At 38.0% G+C, this 23,861-nt stretch overlaps 1 protein-coding gene across 1 annotated transcript in view; it reads left to right on the plus strand.

Annotated features, from left to right (window-relative positions):
* Positions 1 to 23,861, plus strand: part of EYS (eyes shut homolog) — a gene marked incomplete at both ends in the record, with an annotated part of 784,773 nt that overhangs the window by 567,446 nt on the left and 193,466 nt on the right. Inside the window, one exon of the mRNA XM_084261159.1 lies at positions 9,114 to 9,343. Coding sequence (XP_084117285.1) covers positions 9,114 to 9,343 — 230 coding nt within the window. The remainder of the gene's footprint in view (positions 1 to 9,113; positions 9,344 to 23,861) is intronic.

The raw sequence follows: 23,861 nt of genomic DNA on the forward strand, positions 1-23,861 counted from the left end.
TATCTCTACCTGTTAATATTATGGGGATTTTTTGACCTGTCATATTTACAACATTCTTCCTTATGCACTCAATGAGAATGCAGTAATATTTTAATTAAATGCCAGATTACTAATGAATAAATGATGTTTATGTTTATGCATGCCAGCCATTCTCCAGAATTAAGATTTAATTAGAAATTAACTCTGGAAGAAAGACTAGATAATACATAACATTACTCTGCATGTTTAACTCTTTCAGTACTAGTTGTTTCTACATGTCAGTCTTGTCTTGCTTGCAGGCCAACTCTCAGGCAATTTCACCAGTGTGTGATACAGAACTGCTTTTTATATTCCAGTCCCTCTCCAGTCACAGTCTTAGAATAGCAAAATGTTTTCTGTCAAGCAATCTTAATTAATATTTATAAAGCAATGTAGGCCTTCCCCACTTCTATTATATAGGCAAGAATTATTTAAAGCACATGGACACAAATGCAGAAAGAGATTTAGGTCTCTGTCTATGAAAATTATTTAGGCACCTAAACTCTTTACTTGAGGCACCAAAACCCAAAGTACATACCCTCAAAACTGAACTTTATCTGTAATGTAATCAGAGTGCAATGAAGTTGCAGCCTACATGGTGTGTGTTTCCATGCATTTCTGAAAACACTTTCATTATCTTGAGACTCCCTCTCACTCCTGTTAGGGTGTGAGTGGGCCTCTACTCATCCTTCAAAAGTTTACAGAGGGCAAGATCTACTAGGCATGCCCAGACGAAATTATGAGACTGTACAAGACCTATCTAATCTCAAAATCATAGAATGGTTTGGGTTGGAAAAGCACCTTAAAGATCATCTAGTTCCACCCCCCCTGCCATGGGCAGGGAAACCCTCCACTAGACCAGGTTTCCCAAAGCCCCATCTAACTTGGCCTTGAACACTGCCAGGGAGGGGGCATCCATAGCTTCTGTGGGCAAAAAACCTAAATCTACCCTTTTTCAGTTTAAAGCCATTAACCCCTATCCTGTCACTACATGCCCTTGTGTTACAGTCTCATACTACATGCTCTGTACATTCACTGTAGTACAGTCCCTCTCCATCTTTCCTCTAGGCCTCCTTCACGTATGGGAAGGCTACTTACTATAAGGTATGCCTGGAGCCTTCTCTTCTCCAGGCCCAACTCAGTCTGTCTTCACAGGAGAGGTGCTCCATCCTACCAATCATCTTCATGGCCCTCCTCTTGACTTGTTCCAGCAGCTACTCCAAGTGGGGTGTCAGAAGAGTAGAAGGTTGCTGTCGCTGGCAAACTTGCTAAGGGTGCACTCAATCCCACTGTCCATGTTTCTGATAAAGATGTTAAATAGTGCTGGTCCTGATACCAACCCCTGAGGAATGCCACTCATCAGTGGTCTCCACTTAGACATCGAGTCATTGACCTCAAATCTTTGAGTGTGACCATCCAGCCAATTCTTTATCCACTGAGTGTTCCATACATTAAATTCACATCTCTCCAGTTTAGACACGAGGATATAGTGTGGGACAGTGTCAGATACTTTGCACAAGTCCAGGTAGATGACATCAGTTGCTCCTCCCTTGTCCACCAATGCTGTAACTGTTGTAGAATGCCATCAAATTTCGTAGTCATGATTTTCCCTCAGTGAGGTCATGTTAGCTGTCACCATTCTCCTCTTTATATTCCATGTGCCTGAGCATAGTTTCTAGGAGGATCTGCTCCATGACCTTGCCAGGCACAGAGGTGAGACTGACCAGCCTGTAGTTCCCTGGGTCTTCCTTTTTCTCTTTTTAAAAATGGGGAAAAGTCAGTGGGAACTTCACCAGATTGCTGCTCAAGCTTGATGGAAAGCATCTTAGTCATTTCATCCATCAATTCGTTCAGGACCCACTGATTCATCTCATCAGGTCCCATGTATTTGTGCACCTTGAGGTTCCTTAGATGATCTCAAACCTGATCTCCCACAGTGCACAGTTCCCCATTCTCCGAGTCCCTGTCTTTACCTTTCTGCAGCTAGGGTGGTGTGGCTAGGGCACATTCTGATGAAGACTTAAGCAAAAAATTCATGTAGTACCTCAGCCTTCTCCATTTCCTGGGTAACCAGGTGTTCTGTTTCATTCAGGAGAACTGATCTGTTCTGTCTTGCATGGAACAAGCATTTATTAGGTTGAGCGGAGAAGAGTGTTTGTATATGGTTCCCCATCCCTTGGGTTAGAATATTCATTTGAGTACAAACTTGGATATTTATTTTTTTCCCTTTAATATACCTCTTGAAGCACTCCATTTCCCTCAATAAATTTTATATCAAAGATCTAGAAGTGATTCTCCTTTATTGCTCACAGATCCATGGTGCTCCAATAATATGCCATAGGTAGATTTTCCATTTTGGAATCTAAATTGTGGGTGGTGTCACTGGGGTAGAAGATTGTCTGTAGCTCTTGAAGCCAGAGAGAAGCTGTGGTAAACAGTAGTGATTCCGTTCTGGAACTGTGATGTTAGATAGCACTCGCAGCAGCTCTGTAGCAGGAACTAAATTTACCCAGTACAATTTACTCATCTATTTAGGACTGGGACAGAATGGTTATATTCTGTTCCTACAGAGTCTTTCAGAAGGACAAGTACAGTGCTATGTTAAAAAAAAAAAAAAAAAAAAAAAAAAACACATTTCTGATCTCCTGGGGAAAATTTCAAGGAGGGAGTGAAAGTATTTTTCCCATTCAAAACTACTAGTTTCAAGAAACAAAAGTAGTTTCATAAAACAGAAAAATGCAGTACTCAGGCATTTCAAGTGCTGTTTATCTAAATAGCAGCTAAGCTCAATCTAACGGTGACTGATGACTATCTGTAAAACAAAGCTGAAGTTCACAGAGATTTGAGATTTGCTTAAACTTTAGAAATTTAAGAGCTGCACATTGGTCCACTCAGTGCTCAGTAGTTTTGATCTTTCTTCAGTTTAATGTTTGGATGATAGAAAGTCAAGAGGGGCTTAAAAGGGAAAGTGGGGAATGCAGCGAAACAACAAAATCAAGCCAAGTAAAAATCAGCCAGAACAACTGAGAGATTCAGTGTTCATTTGCTTCTTCAATCAAGCCAAGGAGAGAAATAGATTTGGTACAGAATTTCAGTTTTAGCAAAGCCCATTATCTGCCATGCCCTAAACTTAGGGACTAAAAGAGTTTGTACTTTGGTTTGGGTTTGGGTCAGGTTTTTTTGCATTTCATCTAAGGAAAACTGAGTTTAATGTCTTGTTGAGAAAGGCTTTTCCTATTGAACTTAAAATATAAAGAATTGTTGCTCTAAATTCTGTGTCACGTTAACTTCATGCTCTCACTTGACTGGCCCTATGTGGAGCCAGAAGTTGGATTCAGTGATCCTTATGGGTCCCTTCTGACTATTCTGTGATTCTGTAATTCCAATTTACCTGTTGCAAAATCTGTGCTATCTACATGTTTTAAAGCAAACAGAACAAGAATGTCTCTAAGTACATGTGTTTCCTTTTTCTCTTTCCCCTTTCACCTCTCTGTACATGACATTTTTTCCCATATCTTTCTCTTCTGTGCATCCTGGAGTTATTTTTTCCTTTGGATTTGTAAACCACACTTTCATAAACCTCAGTATATCTGCTAATTGCATTGTCACATCCTTGGCTGCGCTGTGTGTCGAGTATGTTATTTGCATTGCTAAGAGTTTGCACCATTAAATGAGATGCTGTGTGTGCAGAAGCAGTTGCAAATGATGTTACACCAACTGCAAATCTCTAAACGGAAAGCTGCGACTACAGTATCACTGCGTTCTGCTACCAAACGTGCGCAGGAGGAGGGAGGAGCTGGGCTCAAAGCCTGGAACATACAGTGAAAATTTAATTTTTTAAAGAAATATTCCTGATCGTGTCATCTCTATTATGAAAACAGACACCTGATTCTTCCAAATCAGAGACTGGGATGGATGAGGAAAAAAGATGCAAATACAAACTGCTGAACAAAAACAATCCCTCTCTGATAGACTCTGAAATTCTTTCCTCAGTTACTGTGCAGGGGGATGTTCGTGGTTTCCCCAGGAGGGTAAGTGTGCAGGTGGACCGTTCTGTGGATTCACTGAAATCAGTGGAATGCCATTTAAGGAATTCTCCTTGACATGGTTGTGAATAGTGAAACAAACAGTCCATAAAATGCCTCGTTCATACTTGCCAAATGACATGCAAGGTACTAGGGCTTTTTTATTCTTGTTTAAACTGACATTTCCATGAAGGGAAGTTGGTTTTGGTTTCATAAAGTTTTGAAATTATATTCTACCGTGCATGATAATGCCCTTGAAAAATCTTTCTTTTGCCTTCAAAATCTAAAACATTTGCTTTAAATAATAGCCTGTCATAGCCCAAGAAAAATGGCATGCTCACACTTCTCCACCAAGGAAAATTGCAAATAAAAGCAGTTGCTTCCCAGCACAAATTACTTTATTGACAGGCTAAAAATACAAACTTCCTTATCTCACTCATATCAGATAAGGCTAAATCCATTACTTCAGTAATAAAATGTTAAGTGCATAAGTACCAGAAGATATAGGCAGTGGAGATGTTATCATGTCATTGGGACTTCCGTGCCATTGCGTGTCTTGTCAGCCCGCTTCAGGAAAAATATCAGAGTGCTTCTGCAGACATTGCTGCCATCAGCCTGATAGGGAATTACTTTGGTGGCAGGTCTTACTCTCCTTGTAGGTCTCAGTTTAAAGTCCATTGTAGAGATAGGTCACGCCTTTGGAAAAAATACCCAAACCTAAAAAAGTGATTTTCTTATATTTACATGGAATTTCTTGTGTTTCAAGGAATTTCCATTGCCCCGTGTCCTTTCACATGGAGGCACAGGGCAGTGGGTAGCACAGTCGGTTAGAGCGTGTGTGCTCTTGGTTTAACAACATAACATTGAGTGTGATCTGTAAGCACCGTATTCCTGTCATTCAGTTGATCATACATCTTCCTGAGTGGTAAAGATTGTAATATAAAACAAACAAGACTTCACATTGCACTAACAGCTATATTTAGACAAACATTTCAAACTTACATGCACTCAGCTATGAAACACAAGTTTACAGGCCTCTCAAACTCAGCTGTTTGAGCTCATTTTAAGATTAAAAACAATGTGTTGATGCTGGCGGCAAGTTAGAAGATCTTCATGTGCATTATTGACCTGAGAGACAGTGACAGGCTGGGAAATTGAAAAGAAAAAAAAAAAAAACCCAGAAAAATTGTGGCCTTGTCCTGTAGTATCAGTGAATTGATTTTTGCCTGATTTATCTTTCTTACACTTTGCAAAACTTCAAACACCTCGATTACTAAATTACTTTAAACTCTTGATGGCTCTTTATTCAAATAAATGTTCTAGTTAAACTGTGTTGAGCCGAGGTCATTACTTATTCACAGCAGCAGTTTGAAAAAGGCTTGGGAGTGCAAATGTGCTAACCAGCGTGGGCAAACTCTCCTCTCTCCCCTGGAAGCGGTGCTGGCACATAAGCAGTCAGGCACCACCTAGAAGCAAAACATCCAGAACAACACTGCAAAGGCTGACACCTCACGAAAGCCTAACAAATGAACCAGGGAGAAATCAACCTGCCAGGGAGCTTTTCCTTCCTTTCTTCTCCACAGATTAGAATGTCAACCAAAAAATGAAGCAAGGATGCGTTACTTGCGTGCGCTCATAAAATTTCATTGGAAGCACACTCCTCTGATTCTGTTTTAGAGAAAACACCAGCTTGGTGCCAGAATGGGAATGTGAAACTTAGACGGATGGAAATTGGTGCTTCCACTGGATGCACGAAAGCACCACCTCCCAGTCAGGCAGATAGTCCTCTCGTTACTTCACTCCTCACGGTGGCTGTGGCCAAATTTCAAAGAACAAGTTTCGCAATGGTCATCTATAGTATTACCTGTCACTAGAGAAGTGGTCTCTCTAATAGCTAGTAGTGAGATCTCAATTTATCCCCTGATTCTTCCCAAAGTTTTATTTATATTTTTTTGTTGATTTTTTTTTCAGGGGGAACAGAAAATTCAACTCCAAATCCCAGTAATAGCTCCCAGTAAATTTCTCCTGTGAATGTCTTGATTCTTTATGCAAGCCGACTATTATTTCAGAGTTCCTCAAACATTTAGTCTATGTTCAGGAAGAAAGTGAAGATTTTATTTTTTATTTAATCCGTGGTTACAATCTCAGAGGAATGTGAATAAGCATTTTTAATTTGCTGTGTTGACCTGGTAGAAGATAACATGTTAATGCACTCATAGTGCTGCTCTGAACAGAACAGCCCATATGAAGATCATGCTAGTTATTTCCCTTGGGAGAAAAGGATGGTTACAGACCCAGTAATTCTTACTCATATAAGTGGAAGTGAGTTTTTTCTGTTTGTGTAAATGGAAACAAACAGGAAGTCATTTATTTTCTTAAAATCTTCAAAAGCCTCTTATGAGCAAGTCCTCAGCCTCCAAAATACTTTAGGTATTTCCTTTCTCCTTGTCTGCCATCTTTCCAGATGCTTTTCTGTCATGGAAAATGGGTGGCTTTTAACTGCCTTGAAATCCCTGTATCCTCATTTCTAACCACCGTAGTGCATGTTTCAGCTATCTGCATCCCTGCTTCAGTATCCCCCTCTAATGGTTCCCTTACTATTACTGCTCTGCACGTCTCCTTGCTGTCATATAAACCTTTTGTCCCTTCTGCTCTTTCCCAGAGCTTTCTCAATTACTGCCCAGGTGGCCAAGAAAGCCAGCGGCATCCTGGCTTGCATCAGTAATAGCATAGCCAGCAGGACAAGGGAGGTGATAATCCCCCTGTACACAGCCCCTGTGAGGCTGCACCTCTAATACTGTGTTCAGTTTTGAGCCCCTCACTACAAGAAAGACATTAAAACCCTGCAGCGTGTCCAGAGAAGGGCAATGAGGCTGGTGAAGAGTCTGGAACACAAGTCTTATGAGGAGTGGCTGAGGGAACTGGGACTGTTTAGCCTGGAGAAGAGGAGGCTCGGGGGAGACCTTATTGCTCTCTCTACAGCTACCTGAAAGGAAGCTGTGGTGAGCTGGGGGTCAGCCCCTTCTTGCAGATAGTTAGCAATAAGACAAAAGGGAATGGCCGCAAGTTGCGCCAGGGGAGATTCAGGTTAAAAATGAGGAGAAACTACCAGAAAGAGTGGTTAGGCACTGGAATGGGTTGCCCAGGGAGGTGGTAGAATCACCATCCCCTGGGGTGTTTAAGGAAAGGTTGGATGAGGTACTTAGGGACATGGTTTAGTAAGTGATATAGGTGGTAGGGGGACAGTTGGATTAGATGATCTTGGAGGTCTTTTCCAGCCTTAATGATCCTGTGTTTCTATTCTATGATACTATGCCTTACTCTGGGTCGACTTAGATATTTACTTTATCCTGAATGATTTCTGCTGTTCCTCTGTTCAGCTTCTCTTCCTTCCCACCTACCTCTCAGTGTGTATCATTGTCCTTGTACAGGTTTTGCATGACATGCTGTACTGATGACTCAGGGAACTGATTGTTCATTTCCTCATTTAGTGAGAGTTACACATGCCATACTTAACTGGGATGTGGGTTGTTGGGATTTTTTTCCCCCACAATATTATGAAGCTTATTAGCACTTCATAAAACTCAGTTTCAAAAAAGTAACTTACTAAAATCAGTTTTCAGATTGTCATGACTAAACAGGTTATGTAAAGCATTTGGAAACTACATTTAAGAAGACAGATGCCCAGAGTGGCCAATTGAAAGTGAGACTGAAGGGGCCATCATACCACTTTAATGGCTTATATTTTGCATAAAGCAGCTTTATACCACCATTTTTACCAAAATTAAAAGAGAATTTGGCTGTTGATGTTTAGCACGTTGCTAGAACTGCTGACTTTACTGGCTGTGATGCCTATAAACCACTGTATGAAGTATTTAATTTCCATGTGTTCTGTTTTGGACAAAATGTTAGTGACATTTCAGTTCAATCTAGTCTCTCTTTCTCCCATACATTTTTTCTTTTTTTTTTTCAAAACCTTAAGACATAAGAGAAATATTCAGAAAGTATAAGTTTTTAATGAAGTAAAAATACTGAGATACTTTATTAGATAAAATTAGACCCTTTCCAAATTTCAGAATTAAAAGCTGCTTCATGAAAAAAGTAGAACCTCTTGAACTCTGTAAAATGAAAGAAGAATGTCTAGCTCTTCTGCAAAATTTAGTGAAAACTATTTTTTTAATTATGCAAGCTTATTAATAGTCATGAAACTTCTGTGACTTTTGGTTCCTTTTGTTTTGCCTTCATCGTAGTAATTTCTGTGATGCATATAGGTTGTTTCGGTTAATAAACTGGAAGCCCTGAATTTGTATGGTCTTAGTGAGTCACAGATTTGATGTTCTGGATGAAACTAAAAGCATTAATAAACAGATTTGATGATTAGGAAAAACATGATATTGTTAACTAATTTGTGCAACTTTGAGATAGGAAATAATTAAAAAGTAGGGGAATGATCTGACATATGAGTCTAGTAGTTAATTTGAGAGCCTAAGAATTGAGGAGAGATAATGTCATTCTAAACAAGAAAACTGGGGGGAAAGGGTGGGATTAAAACAAACCAACAAACTCCTGTTTCTCCCCCCTTGTAGTTCTTTCTATTAATTAAAAGATACAGTATTGCTGTGCTAAAGCATTTCCCTTTTGCATAAACATACTTCATCTACTTGTATGGAAGTCATGTTTTATAGAACAGCCTGATGAGATTTGGTAACTTAGAGCAATAAAATACTTAATAATACAGGCCTGGATTTATTTATCCCTCTATTGTTGACATCCACTGAAAAGGAACTATGAGATTATGTGCAAGCTGTGCTGTGTGCATGGGGGGTTATTTCTTCTTCCCTTACAGGTACAAATGCCTTCATTATCTTTTTGATACATTTCAAGATGGGGACTAGATTTGGGAATTATTAATATAATCACATCTTCAGAAATTTAATCTAAGCTTTTAAACAAACAAAGATAAAAATAATACCAGAAAACCAGCCTACTGTTTCTAAATGAAGCTGAAGTGGAATGGAAAAATTAGGTCTCTCAAATTTTTGTTTTGATGTGTCGCCTCTCTCCTTTTAGGATTCCTGTACCCACACATCTGTCAACAGTATTCCCTGTGGTTTCTCCTGATGTGCCTGAGTTGCCTGAGCCTAGTATGCCCGCTCAGATGTCCCCAAAATTGCCATCAGTATGCCAAGAAGGAATGTGCCGTAATGGAGGGACCTGTCATCCTCTCTCTCTGCCTACTGGGGCCACCTCATTTCTCTGCGACTGCCCACTGCACTTCACTGGTCGTTTCTGTGAAAAAGGTACTTGCTGTTCATTCTTTCTTTTTTTGTTGTGAAAAGTGAGTCTTGTGCTCCTTGAGAAAGAGGGATGAGGTGATGATCATCATCTTACTCTGTTCTCCATCTCAGTTACGACTGGAAACTCAGGAGTAGATTCATGGAGGTATTTAGGATAATTGGATGATGGGTGATATCTGCCAGGCACAATAGCAAGTGTTGCAGCCTTGAGTTAATGAAAAAAAAAAGCCATTTGTGCAAATTGTTGTGCACAGTGTTAATGCATGTTATGCAACCTAGTATTTCTAGGAAAGAAGAAAATTGACCCAGGAAAATAAGATTTCCTCAAAAGTTTGTTTTCTGTTTCTACAGATTGTTCTTTTTTCACCAGTCTGCCTGGTCCTTTGTTGAAAAAGGCTTTTTTAACTCTGTAGTTCGTTTAAACTTCTGTTGTATCACTGTTGCTTGTAGTGCACAAATTAGTCAAATGAAAATAATTTAATTAGAATTTGCATAAAAATTTGGAAAAAGAATTGTTTCTTTGTAAAGAGAATCAAGGCTCTAATACAAAATGATCAATAAGTGGTAGGGTTTCAGTTTTGTAATTGCATTTATTTTTCATTACTACTTTTCAGAAAGTTCTTCTATGACAGATTTTACAGCTGGCTTCAAAAGCTGCTTTAGCTTTTAAGGTACAGTGGGTTATGAATAGCCGTGGATAATTCTCTTTGTGTTGAAGGGCATTACTGGCATACAGGAAAAGAATAAAATAGTCATCTAGATTGTGGTTTTATAACTGTAGCATCCTCCTAGTGAACTTTCCATGGTACACAATACAGGCAACTGGAGCTAAAGCTGCCCTTGCCTGACTGCCAGTGCATCTGAGCCAACATCACCTTGTATTACTGTCTGAAAGTAGGTCACTCGCTATACGTGAAAGCAATCAATGGCTGTGAGCTCAAAAAAACTACCCCACTATTGTGTGTTGCTTAAATATCAGAGAACATTTTACATTTCAGCCTTTCCCAAGTTTATAATAAACGAAATCACATATTTTCACATTGTCAGTGTTAAAATTGAATTGTGCAAATATCTCCTATGCATCTGAGCATACTATTTGCACTTGCTTTCAATACGTGGCAGCTATGCAAACCGCACCATATTCCATAACATAGTGGAACCAAAAAAGCAGGTTTCCTTCAAAGATAACAGATTTAGTTACCACTCAGTGCGTATTTCAATGAAGTATTTTCAGTATTTCAGTAAAGTGATTTATTTATTTACATACATTTTATGTGCCAGAATTCTCTTCTGTGTTCCAAAGAACACAGTTGGCATCTTTTGTATCAGCATCATGTATTTTGGATGTGTGCAGGTTTTGGCTTTTCCTGAGGGTTATGCCAGGAGCAAGCAATGTTAAACTTAAGCAGGAGTTTGATAGATATCCTCTGGTAATAAACTGTATTGGTGTATGTGCACAGTCAGTCTGTTGGGTGACATTATGTCTGAACTCCACTGGTACCTTCTACCAGTGTTTCACTGCTGCCTTCTGACCTAGTCTTACTTTCCAGTTACTGACAGTTGGATCTGTCAGACTCTTAAGAGTTTTTCCAGAGTTTTGTGTTTTTAATGGAAAATTACATTCTATGTATGAATTACATTGTCTGGACTAGATACCTACCTACCTGTGCCACAGACATTGGTAGAAGTACCTTCCAGTTCATTGAATGAAACAACTAATTTTGAGTTACTCATTCAGAACTACATCACTCTGAGCCATTTTCTCTCCTCTGAAGCTTGACCAGTACTGACTGGCTGAGTTCATGCAATGGGATGAGTCTTCCAACTGCATTCCCCAGGGAGTGTCACATGTTTATCTTACCTGTGTAAATGAAAGGACAGTCTACTCTCTCATTCTGTGACTTTGTTTCTGTGAAAATATGACTACATTATGACTACCTGAATATCTGAAGAGTAAATTAAAAGTAGGGAACTACTACAATAAATTGCAGTTGTAATCAAATCTCTGACGATGAGGACTGAAGCTTTCTGTGTTAGATGGCAACTATTCAATTCAATTAAGTCAGAATACAAGCTTAAAAAACAACCCTGAAAAAAATAGCTCCTTTTGAGAATATAACCTCAGCTGTATAATCATATCTTATATTTAGTGGTTGAATGTCTAGTTCCCATGAGCTATCTCCTCTTTTTCTCTAAAATTGGAAGAGATGTCGTTTGCTTTGCTGAAGCTTGCAGGCACGCTTGATGGTGAGATTTTAACAGGGAACCATTTTTCTGAATAGGGTGTCTTTTAATAGTCTTAGAACTGGAAGAAGAACATTTATCTTCTTTTTTTTTCCCCTTTGTATGGAGAAGATGAATTAGACTTCCTCTTTGCACAAAGCTCTGCATTTGCCCTCTACAGCCCCACTGTCAATACAGGGAGCAGACTCCTCCTTCATGCTTAAAACTCCCGGGTCAGCCAGGGCTGCTGTATGTGACAAGCTCATCGGCAGCTTGCTGGGGCCACCACAACCCAGGGCATGTGCTGTCACATTGCATGTTTGTACAGATCAGGATCAGATTTGATGGATCTTGTTTTTAGTGGCTGAAAAGTAACCAAAGCATAGAGTGATTTTATTTAATCCTAAAGTCTCAGCGAGGTAGATAATTTAGTTTGATGGGACCAGAAATTGCCCAAATGAACTATCATTATAAACCTTTATTATTCAGGGACTGGCTCTTCAAGAAGTCTGGAGAGAATTCATACTACAGAAGTGCATCTGTAATCATTTTGTGATTATTTAATAAAGACCTGGCAAAGGAGAAAGTAAATTATTCTGTGTGCAATCCAGAAACTTTGTTCCCATCAAGGAAATTGTCTCTTGACTCTTTAAAGACAGCTGTGATCTTTTTTAATTACATTGTAATGTACATTGCACATTTTACTAAGATATATTTTTTAATCATTTTAGTGATCTACATTGTACCTACAATTAACTAAATTTCAGCAAGAAAAATTAACAGAAACTCAACTGGCATGGTAGCAGTAAACTTGGCATACCTCAAGGTCTTACATACAAACCCTCTGTAGGTCTCTTGTCTTCATTAGAGTGTGAGCATTTACATATTTCATTTATAGGTTAAGATACAGCACTGAGTTTCTTAGTGTGTATTTCCGATGACATATAAGAACATCTTTGAGAGTGAAAGCAAGTGAATGTCGTTATCTCAGCTCTGTGGTTCAACTTGATAGCATATTATTAAATGCAGTATTGTATTTTCCTGCTAGATTGCATCTTAAAAAACTCCAGCAGCTTGTTCTGCCTTTAAGAGAAGTATGTTCAAGTTGTGTTATTATGGATATAGTGGGGCCAACCCAATTTATTTAAATATGTGTTTACTCTAAACAATCAGATACTTCTGAAACCTGAAATGTCATTAACTGACAGTTATGAAAAGTGGAAATCCATCTCTGTTTTTCTAATTAAATAGAAATAATACATAATTATGGATGTGAACAAGTGTATTTGCTGAAGTCAAACTGAAGGTATCAACACTGGATATACACCAAAGTCTATGAAGTGAGGATTTAATCTAAAGTAGATACATGCAGCCATCTGAAGCTTCAATTCCCTTTAAAACTGCTTTCAATATTTACTTTTTTTCTTGTTACTACAATTTACCAATTTTGTCCAGAAACGAGAAATTGTTAAAAGCTTTATTTTAAAACCCCCAACTTTAAATGCAGTGCAGAAACTCTGCTGCCAGTATAAATTTAATCTTTATTACTGAGCAGTGAGTGCTAAGTCAAACAATGGGAAGGAAGGATTGTGTAGATAGGGAATTCAGTGAAGGGTAGCTAGTGTACTCTGAGCTACCTTTTTTTCTTTTCCTTTCTGGGTAAATAAGATTTTTGACTTCAATAGGAAATGTATTGTTCTTTCCACCATGAAACATTTTTTTATTAGCTTAGCTGTTTTATCTGCTTCACTGTGAAATCCCTACACAAGAGTGGAAAAACTGTAATGCTTCTGCTTTAGCATGCAGGCAGATGGTTTGTCTATTACTGTAAAGTTCATAGTGATAGGTTTTGAATATCGCTGTCTTGCATGTGCAGAGAAAGTATGTCCCTGACTCTTAATTACAAGATTAACATTTTTGAAGTCTCCAGAATTTTTAGTATTCTGTAAAACTTTTATAAGTTGTTCAATAAAAAGAATATTTAAACGGCATGTGTTAAAACCAGGGAATCTGTTTAATTTGATATGTTGCCTGTGTATGTAATGTACATTACTTAAAGTTCAACTCCTTTGACAAAGCTGCAAAACCCAGAGTAAAATGGGAGTTTGTTACAGGCATTTATCTTGCAATGATGCCTCCTGGAGACTTTGCTACATTCGATCCCTGAGATACTCTTGTTGAATACCCAATTTGTTGAGCAATGCTTGAGGATACCACACCTAACATTAGTAGTTTCTTTTACTAGCAGTTTTTCTAGACATTGTTCCTAACTTAACATTTCTAACTTGTGTCATTGAGCAGTATTATTCATCTCTGATTAGTTTATTTTTTTGGGTCTATATCCAGCAGTCACCAAAAAAAGGGGAACAACCCCCCTGACACGAAAGCAGCACTAAAAGGCAGGCATTCTGTATTGCAGCGTTGGATGCACAGGGGATAGTTCCACTTAACCTGCATACCACACAATCAACAGCACACAAATTAGACAGGATCAAAATATACATACTCATTATATTTCTTGAAAAAGGCCATCTTGCACTAATGATTTCTTGGGAGGTATCTGCGTACTCTCCTCTCCACCATGCATGCTCAGTGAAGTGAGTCAGTGGTCCTCAAGTGTCTCTGGTGGTTGTCAGTGGTCTCACACCTGTATTCACCTGATGACCCTTCCTTTGTGGGCATGTGCAATATCACCAACCTTATGCAATGCAGTTTGCCTCTCTGATTCCACAATCAGAGTTGCTTGGCCTATTGTCAAGATGGGGTAGAACTGTGCAAGAATTGCAGCAGGATTGTTCATTGATGTCAGTTAGCTTCACCACGTGTTACCTCATCTACCACTACCTGCTACTTGGTTGCAAACTCATACATCAGGCAAGCTAATTTCTATTGCTTTGGTTGCACTTTCATATGAGATTGGGCAAACCTTGCCAAGTGTGACTTGTTAGCATTTCATAATACCCTGTGTCTGTGAGCAGTCACCTTAGTCACAGAGTTACCTGGGCTTAGCATACGAACCCTACTTCTTTTCCTTTTTTGTTCACAAAATTATGGATACTTTCTTGAAGATATCTAAAATATCTTCAATCTGATGCCACCTTGCTTTCTCAGTTACTGTGTATCAGTTTTTTATCTTTTTGTGGGTTAATATGCTAAAGTTAAAGGAAGACAAGATTTTGATAGAATAGCAGCTGGGAAGTAGTGAAAGTTTTCAGCTACTCTTCCTTCTGCCCTCCCTTCCTTAGAGGGAATCACAGAATGGTAGGGATTGGAAGGGACCTGTGGAGATCATCTGGATGCACATCTTGAATGAGGAAAGAGAGAGGGCTGGTCTGTTTAGTCTGGAGAAGACTGAGAAGGGATCTCATCAGTGCTTATAAATATCTAAAGGATGGATGTCAGGAGGATGTGGGACCAGACTCTTTGCAGTGGTGCCTAGGATCAGACCTGTGAAATTTTAGCATATCTAGCATTAGGCATCTGAATCAAGGTTTCTTTAAGGTGGATGAAAATTTTCTTTTCATACTAATTTTAAAGAGAATTGAAGCAATTTTATAATAAACACTCTTTTGGCCAAGAACAGATAACAGAAAATGAAATAATGGCAAGTGTAGAATTTGTGGGAAGCAACCTTTATTCCCTTCATTTTCTGCTTGAAAAAAGGTTGATGTAAAAATTGATTGTGTCTGAAGTTTGTAACCTATTCAGCTGCTAATCTCCTAGTTCCTTCCAGTCATTTTTCATTCAGAGATAACCAGAGTTGCATAAGTGACAAATATTTGGAATTTTTTTCTTTCTTCTCCATTTATGGGATTTTCTGGAAACACCTTCCTTCACTAACTCCTGAATTGCTGCCATTTGTTCTGTTGGTGCTAATTTGCTGATAATCAAGTCATCTGTGGAAATGTTATGTGTCTCCCCAGGCAGTAGGGCAATGCTTATTTTCTGAGCTTGACTCACTAGCCTTCTTCCACTGGAAATACCATGTAATAAAGCAGGTGAGGTATTAAATAATACCTTTCAGCCTGTAAGAAAGGGACAGAGAAGACAGGGTTTGCTTTTATTGCACAGAATAAACAGTAGTTAGTTAGGCCTTTTACCAATGAAGTAACCCGTGTTACCGAGTTCAGATAACCATATATTGTGCTACCTTGGCAAGAATGCTGCAATAAAAAACAGAGGGACTGTTACATTACTGGATACAGAGGTGTGCAATGGCTGGTCTTCTCCCAGGAAGAAATCCTTGAATCCTAGAAACATCAGGATCACAGAATTGTAAGGGTGGAAGGTACCTCAAGAGATCATCGAGTCCACTCCCCCTGCCAAAGCAGGATGCTCTAGGGATCTCACTGAAGCACCCTGTCTGGGGTATGTGCTGACTTGGCAGACACATTTGTGTTACCTCCCAAAGCAAGTGGTCATTTTGGGACCACACAGGCTACTTACGTGATGTGGTTGCAGAGGAAATGGCTTTGATAGAGAAATGGATCATCTGGTGAGTTTCCTTGTTTCAGATGATTTAAGGCTGAAACTCCACATTATTGTGCCTGGCACCTTTCCTTGCATGTTCCTAGAACACAGAGAATGAAAGATCACATAACTTTGCATCAGGTTTTAGAGCTTTTTGTGAAGTAGGTTTTCATAACTAGCAGTTGAAACATTGCTCTCTGGGTCATGACAAGCTATTGCTGAGGGCTTTATTGGGGTTATAGAGGCATCTTCATGTTTTATGCTAAGGCACTGTTAGCTTTGCCACATAGTTCTAGTTCACCTGTACTTCTTTCATGAATAAAGACAAACAAAAGACACCTTTATTAAAAAACGTTATTAATAATCCAGACTTTCATGAAACAATTTCAGGCTTAAATGGAGAGCAGTAGGTGAAAAATGCAGAGAGGGAAACTGAGTTTAAACAGGAATCTAGATGGAGAAGGAATGGGCTGCCCAGGGAGGTGGTGGAGTCACCATCCCTGGAGGTACTTCAAAGACAGGTAGATGCTTAGGGACAATGGTTTAATGGTTTTGGCCAGTTAGGTTGATGGTTGGGCTTGCTAATCTGAAAGGTCCCTTGCAAACAAGACAATTCTGTGATTCTGTGAATACTTGTGTTTGTGTTTACACAAAATCTCAAACTATTGTTAAAATGGGAGGAAAATTTATGTCATAAACATTAGGAAGTCACTACTTAGAGGCTCATCAGGACAGCAAACCTCTCTTTAAGGCAAAGAGGTCAACTTCTCTTACACAATAAAAAGCTAGGGTTTTTTTCCCACCACTTTAGTTCCTTTACATTTTTCTAACAATTTATGGTGATAAAATATGCAAGTAATCATATAGCAAAATCGTTTGAGCTATTTAGCTATTTCAGCTACTCAAGAAATTTAGGATGCAAAAGATTAATTTCCTAGTAGCACAATATACTTATATTCTACATGCATGTAGATCAATTCTGTGCAGAATGTGTGGGAGGTTCAAAAGCTTGGGAGCATGTAGAGTTCCCCTGTGTTTCCGTGGAATTAGTGAAAATACTGAATGCATCATCAGACAGAGCAGAGAGTTGAGGCATTGCCCAAACAGAAATCCAAATTACTGTCAGATTCCTACTTTCTGTTAGATTCATATTAAAGACAGGAAATCACATAAATGAAAATAATTTTCCTATGTGAATTGTGCTGCCCTGGATCAAGAAATGTCCTTAGTGAATTCTTCAGACCTATAAAGGCAATATAAAAACACTGTATTATAAATAAATAATAAAACCCTCATGCATATTGAATACAATGGAAAATATGCAAATGTGGGAAATAAAACTAAGAAAATAAAGGCAAGCCACCCTGTTAGATTCTACCAACCATAATGGAAAACTATAGATTCATGTGACTTCCACAAAATGTTTTCAAACACATGGCATTATTCTTAAAACTGTCTTCTGGAAATCATCCCTGCTGTAGTGACTATTTCTTTTTATTAAAGTGAACAATCTGTTTCAGCAGCATATGAAGTTTTGCAAAAAAAAAAAAAAAGAGCATAAAGCAACCAAAAATTTATATTTGCCTCTGGGTGAGGGATTTTTGCAGTACAGTTGCACAACAGAAAAGGTTTATTTGAGCTTTATATTTATATTATGGAGTTTCCATTTTAATAGCAAAGAAAAAAAATTAAAATAATAAAATGGGACTATTCCTACTAAATACACGTGTACTTCATTAAATGTCTTAAGAGCACAATAGAATTAGTATGTAACCCTCTCTGTTCCCGGAGGTTCTTTATATAGAGTTTTATAGGGATTCCTATTATGTTAATTCTGCTTTTGATATAAAGGTATTCTAAATCACTCATAAAAATATTAATGTATGGAAAAGGTGCAGAGAATCAAGGTTTTCTATGCATTAAAAAAAATCAAGTAAGAAGGCACATTTCATTCACTGCTCTTTGAAATCTAGCAGGCTGCATAAATCTCCTCCTTTAAAGATGAATCTAGACAGACCCAAGACAGGAAATGATAAGATGAAATTCAGTTCTAGATGATCAGAATCATTCTCCCATTTTTTGACATTTCTGGAGACCAACCTGGGTGCAGTTGAGAATAAAGGGAAGAATGTCAGCCCAGATTTAAAGCCTGAACGTTTCCATGAATAATCTAGATGCTGATGCTTGAGGGCTTGAAATTTATCCAGAGATGCTGGGGAGGCACAAGATTTAAAAGGAACAGTAACAATAAATTTTTCCAAAACAGAACATTGTGATGATCCAAGTATTAGCTCAAAATGTGTTTCATGGAAGGGTCACCCTCGCTTTTTTTTTTTGCTTTGTTTGTAAAACAGCAGAGTTAGTTTCACTGGGATTTAGGTACATTAATGAGGTGATTAAGCCTTTGGTCCCTGTTAGATGCACTTAAAAGTTGATGACATTCAAGGAAAGGTGCTACTACTGTGCCGTTTCACAGCAGGAAGGACAGATTTCTGTGGTTGTGCCATGGGGTAGCTCAACACTGAAAATATTCTTGAACTACTAGTCTAGAAAAGCAAAATAAAAAATGAAATTAGGAGTTATAAAGCAAAATATTCATCTGCATTATAATCCATCTGAAGTTATATTACAAGAATAAAGAAATAAAATCTCAGACACAGTGAATGCTAATAAAAACTCCCAACTGTGTGTGGAAGGAAATAAATATTTTATACTTGACATTTGCCACAAACACTTTCATCTTGTGGTGTTATCATCTTACCTCAGTGCAGAGGTTGTTTACTACTTTGTTGTTGTTAAAGTCAGGTTTTGGCAGGGACCTTACCAACCCCTGCATTTGTCTGCATTTTCTGCTACCTCTGAAAATACATCACACTTTTTCTGCTTTTCCAGAACAGAGATGTTCTTCATTCTTTCTTTGGTAGTGGTACACTGAAATCCTGCTGAGCTGTTACAGTTTCAAAAGCAGTAGATTAATACTCTACTAGTGTATTGCTGTATCTTATTTTTCACATAAACAACCTGACAAAAGTATATAGGACTCTTAACTCTGTGAGTAGTGGTGAAGTTTACACACAATAATCAATAAGGCTTAGTCACTGTGCATGACAATAGGATTTTTATAAGTTTTTTGTAATGTCTTTGTTCATCTGCATGATGATGCTGTACTCATGACATCACTATTTTCATTCTAAAAGGTGCTCTATTTAAAAAAAAAAAAAAGCCTTCCCCCATAACATTTGATTCGTGAGTCTTTAAAAGTGCACGTAAGAACCCCAAAAAACGTGTGGGAGAGAAACATGCTGAAGGCATCCATGGAAAAGTAGTGTCTTTGCTTATAAAGAAAAGCTTCTCTCTGAACCTGCCCAACACTCTTTCTTCTTTTCTTTAAAAAACAGGTAATACTTACTAAACAAAATCTGAATTCAGTTATCTCTTAGTAGAAATCTGGATCCAATTCTAAAACCAGTCATATTTAGTCCAACTAAGTCCAACTTAGAATATTTTTCTTTTAAAAAGCATGAATGTTTTCCAATTGTCATCACTGAATAAAGACTGAGCTATTTAGTTTCTTCCTTTTGGGGGTGGTGGAGAGATATTTTGTTTGTTTGTTTGTTTACATTTATATTTACTGTGCTATAATTAAACTTTTTTCTGGCAAAAAATGGAAAGCTTTGTATTAGAGTGAAGGTATGGCAGCATAACTATTATATAAGTAATCAGAAAAATAATGATGTTAATGAAAACTAAGAAAAGGTACAGTTTCAAATATCTTCAGTGTGTTTGTAAATATCAGTATTTGGACAACTGCATGTAGGATAAAACCAGGAAGTTTTTCAATCAACACTCACATTTTCAAATCAATACTTCACTACCTAGTGTTGTGAGATCCTTATTTACTTCCTTTTCCTCATCCTAGGTTGACTAGTCATTCAGATCAGCTGCTTTAAAGGTAATATAATATCATAAAGAGCATGGATATCAAATAATTAGCAGCCATTGTTATCTTCAGAATTAATAAAATGTGGTGAAGGTGAAATGGAAAGTTTCATGAAAATTTGCCGTTGAAATTTTGTTAACATATTGGTCACCTAAGAGACAATGTTAGGAAACACTTGGAGAATATGAATAAAAAACTGTATAACTTCAGTGCTATTAGCTAGAGATTATTTCAGAAAGTATATCTGAATAGTTGTGTTGCAATTTGATGTTACTAATTACTGTGCTGCTCCTATTTTTGACCACAAAACCTATGGCTTGTACTTTGTGTTTTTCTCTTGGTTCTGTAAGCCCTTCTCTCAAAATCTGTGGTAGCTTGCTGCTTATTTTCATTGCTTTTGTGACCACTGGACCATCACATACACGATACAGCAGAGAACCGAATCCACCACCCAGCTTAGCTTGGTGCTCTGCACATGTCACATCAGATCTACAATGAGAATAAAGAAAAGGGAGAAAGGATTTAGGGAGGAAGAATAATACATATATTCTGAGATTGCCTGAATCACTCTAGTGAGACCACAGAAATGGTTTTCTGTGGCTATACATAGTGGATTATAAAACTGAATTAAATGTAGCAAAGAAAAAAAACCTCACAACACCTCACCAAGGTGGAGCATAGTGAGATTAGTTTCTGGAGAGTTTGACTTGAGAGAGATATGTTTTGGAGAAAGATGATGTCATGTAGCTTTGCAGAATTAGTTTCCTGGAGCCAACTATTCAGTTGTTTCATGATAACAGTAGAAAAGGTACTTGCACAGACAATGTTCACTGTAAGGCAAGAAATAACAAAGCCAAATACACTGAAAGAAAAGTAAAATAGACTGTCACAAATCAAAGAATATGACTGTTTCAGTCAACACAGAGTGTATTTGAAGAAAGAAAGAACAATCAGATAAGGAAGTGAAAAAGAGCATCCCTGCATCCACCCCTAAGTAAACCCACAATAATGTAGTAAAGCAAAAGCCTATTCCTGGGAGTAGCTTAGGGAGAGTGCTTCAGGACAGTAGAAGCAGCTCCATGCATGCTCTGCAAGAAATCGATTTTCCAGTTACTGATGTATTTTTTCTATTGTAGTCTGCCAAGTTCAGTGCTTGATAGAGAAACTGGTGCTATTAAATAGCAAAGGAGACTAAAAATAAAACTCCACTATATTCCTGAATTAGCCTCAGACTCTGTATGACCTTGGACTTCTGTTCCCTCTCTGCAAGTCTTGCTGCACATTCTTCTGTAGTTTTTGTGGGATCATAATGATGTGATTCTGCTTGCCAAGTGAAATTCACTCCTCCATTCTTTCTGTAGATGTTTTTTTAAGATTTCCAGGGCTGCCTGAGGAAAGTCTTTATTTATGTCCTTTTCTAATCATGGGATGTCTGATAACTCCGATGTGCTACCTTTGAAAGCTAGCGCAGTATCTTAAAGGGCGGGAGACTCAATGAATTAGCAGCTACTGTAATCTGCCAGGTTTCACAAATTAAATACTGAAATATGTCTGATAGCAATCACATCCCACAAAAGAACCTTCCTAAACACTGTTTTCTGCCAAGGATATCAGCAGATCACCCAAAAAGTCTGTGTTTTCACAGGCAGAACCAACTGTCTTTAACTCAGTACAGGACAGTAGGCAAAGACAAATTCATTCTCTTGAGAATCCTTGTGAATAGAAACCTTAGGTTATAGATGTAGGTATTTCTGATCAGCATTTTTAAATCCACTGCCCAGTACTTTTAAGATCAAACACAGATACTTCATGTGTTTTCAAGGATCCTATTCATCATATGTTTTCACAGAACACTAACTTTTAGTTTTGTTTCTCTGAAACAGGCATGTGTACATTAGCAATGATGTTTTTTCTTCTTCTTTCTTATCCCAGAAGAAAATGTCTTTACTCAAGGGAAAGCTTAACTTTGCTTGGATTTGAACACTCAGTGTTTTAATCTTGAGGGTTCATTTGCACTGACTAACTTTTAAATTATTTATCTCTGTATAGTGTTGCTATCAGCATACATCAGCTATCTGTAATTCATTTTTGGCAAAAAATCGTATTTGTTATTAGTAAAAAATACACCTGTCAGTCTAGTAATTATATAAAGGCAAATTCCCTGCTTTTTAATCGAATCAGTTGCACATATAGTTAAAAAACTCTTGTCTTAGTGCACCTTTCCTTGGTAATTGGCTGATATGAGAGAAAGCATCCTGTTACAAGTTGGATACTCAGCATATGTTCAACATGTTATAAAACCTATGGTAGCTCTGATATGTGATTTATCTTGGGAAAATTATTTTGTCTGGTTTGGTAGATTTCAGAATCTTGCAATAAGAGGAAAATCCAGACTCCACAGCGTATTACTTGCCTTGCTAGAATATGTGGCTGTTTCATGATATGATAATTTTTATTAGATAATATTCCAGATTATGCTCCTATCATTGGTCTTTTGAATTATATTTTGACCAGATGCTGCACAATCGTGCTACTCTATGCATGTCTGCCTGATGAGTGACAGATGGTCGTGCTCTAACTTCATTTGAGAAATCACTGGTCTTGAAGAAGTGTGTTAAGAAATCATAAATAACATGATTTTATTAGCATGGGAATTCACACATTGGAAAAATAACTTCCATCTGTGTGCATTAGTGCAGCATCATGCCTTTTAGACCAGATCTGATTCATGCCCTGCCAACTTTATATAGAAATTGAATCAGTAAGTATTTTTCTGCACAAGATCATGCAGACAGGCCTCTCTTTCTATGTCCATCCAATTGCTGTCCCTGGAATACTGGAAAGACATTATTGCCAACATTTTCATCTATGGCTATGTCTCAGAAGATTATGATTATGATAGAAAACAGATAAATATGGCAGTTCTATTATATGGAATATTCTTCATCTGGAAGAGGGTTTTGTTGGAAGTTGACCACCCCACACAAGATTGTATTTGCCATGACTTGTTCATGAGGTCTGCAGAACACCGTAAAAGAAAATTTGAGCAGACATATTCTTGCCGTGCCATAAAGTGGGAAATCAAAAAGGGATATCAGAATATCTTTTTATATATTTAGGTTTTGATTAGTTTCTAAAACATGGATGTCAAGCAGGATTCAACAGTTGGTTTCTGGAATTCAGTTCCTTGCAACTTCCATACTCAATATCCTGCTATTCCACGTGTCACAAAACAAAGGAGTTCTATAAATAAGCTAATGACCTTTCACAGACTTCACAAACGGATTCTCTGTTAATGAATTAGAAAGCCACAGGGCCTGCTGTATAAGGGATTCTTTTTGCATTTTCTGGAGATACCTCAGAGGGTATATGACACCAGTGAGACCTTGGTACTTTTCATCCTCAAGTGACATAGAGCAATTTGGCACTGAATTGGGTCAAAGATTATTTGGCTGCTATGAATTTAACTTTCTATATCACACAATTTTCTCCTACCCTCCTTAAAAAATAAATAAAGTGTTTAAACCCATTAAAGACCTGTGGTGGGTCGATCCTGACTGGAGGCGAGGTGCCCAGCAAAGCCACTGTATCACTCCCCTCCTCATATGGACAGGGAAGAGAAAATATAATGAAAAATTCATGGATTGAGGTAAGGGCAGGGAGAGATCACTCAGCAATTAACAACACAGGCAAACCAGACTCAACTCAGGGAAAATCAATTTAATTTATTACTAATGAAAATCAGAGTAGGATAATGAGAAATAAAACCAAATCTTAAGAACACCTTCTTCCCACAACTCCCTTCTTCTTGTACTTAACTTCATTCCCAATTTTCCCTACTCCCTCCACCTCCAGCAGGGGGATTGGGAATGGGGGTTGCAGTCAGTT

This window comes from Gallinula chloropus (genome assembly GCF_964237585.1).
Source record: "Gallinula chloropus genome assembly, chromosome: 3".
NCBI lineage: Eukaryota > Metazoa > Chordata > Aves > Gruiformes > Rallidae > Gallinula > Gallinula chloropus.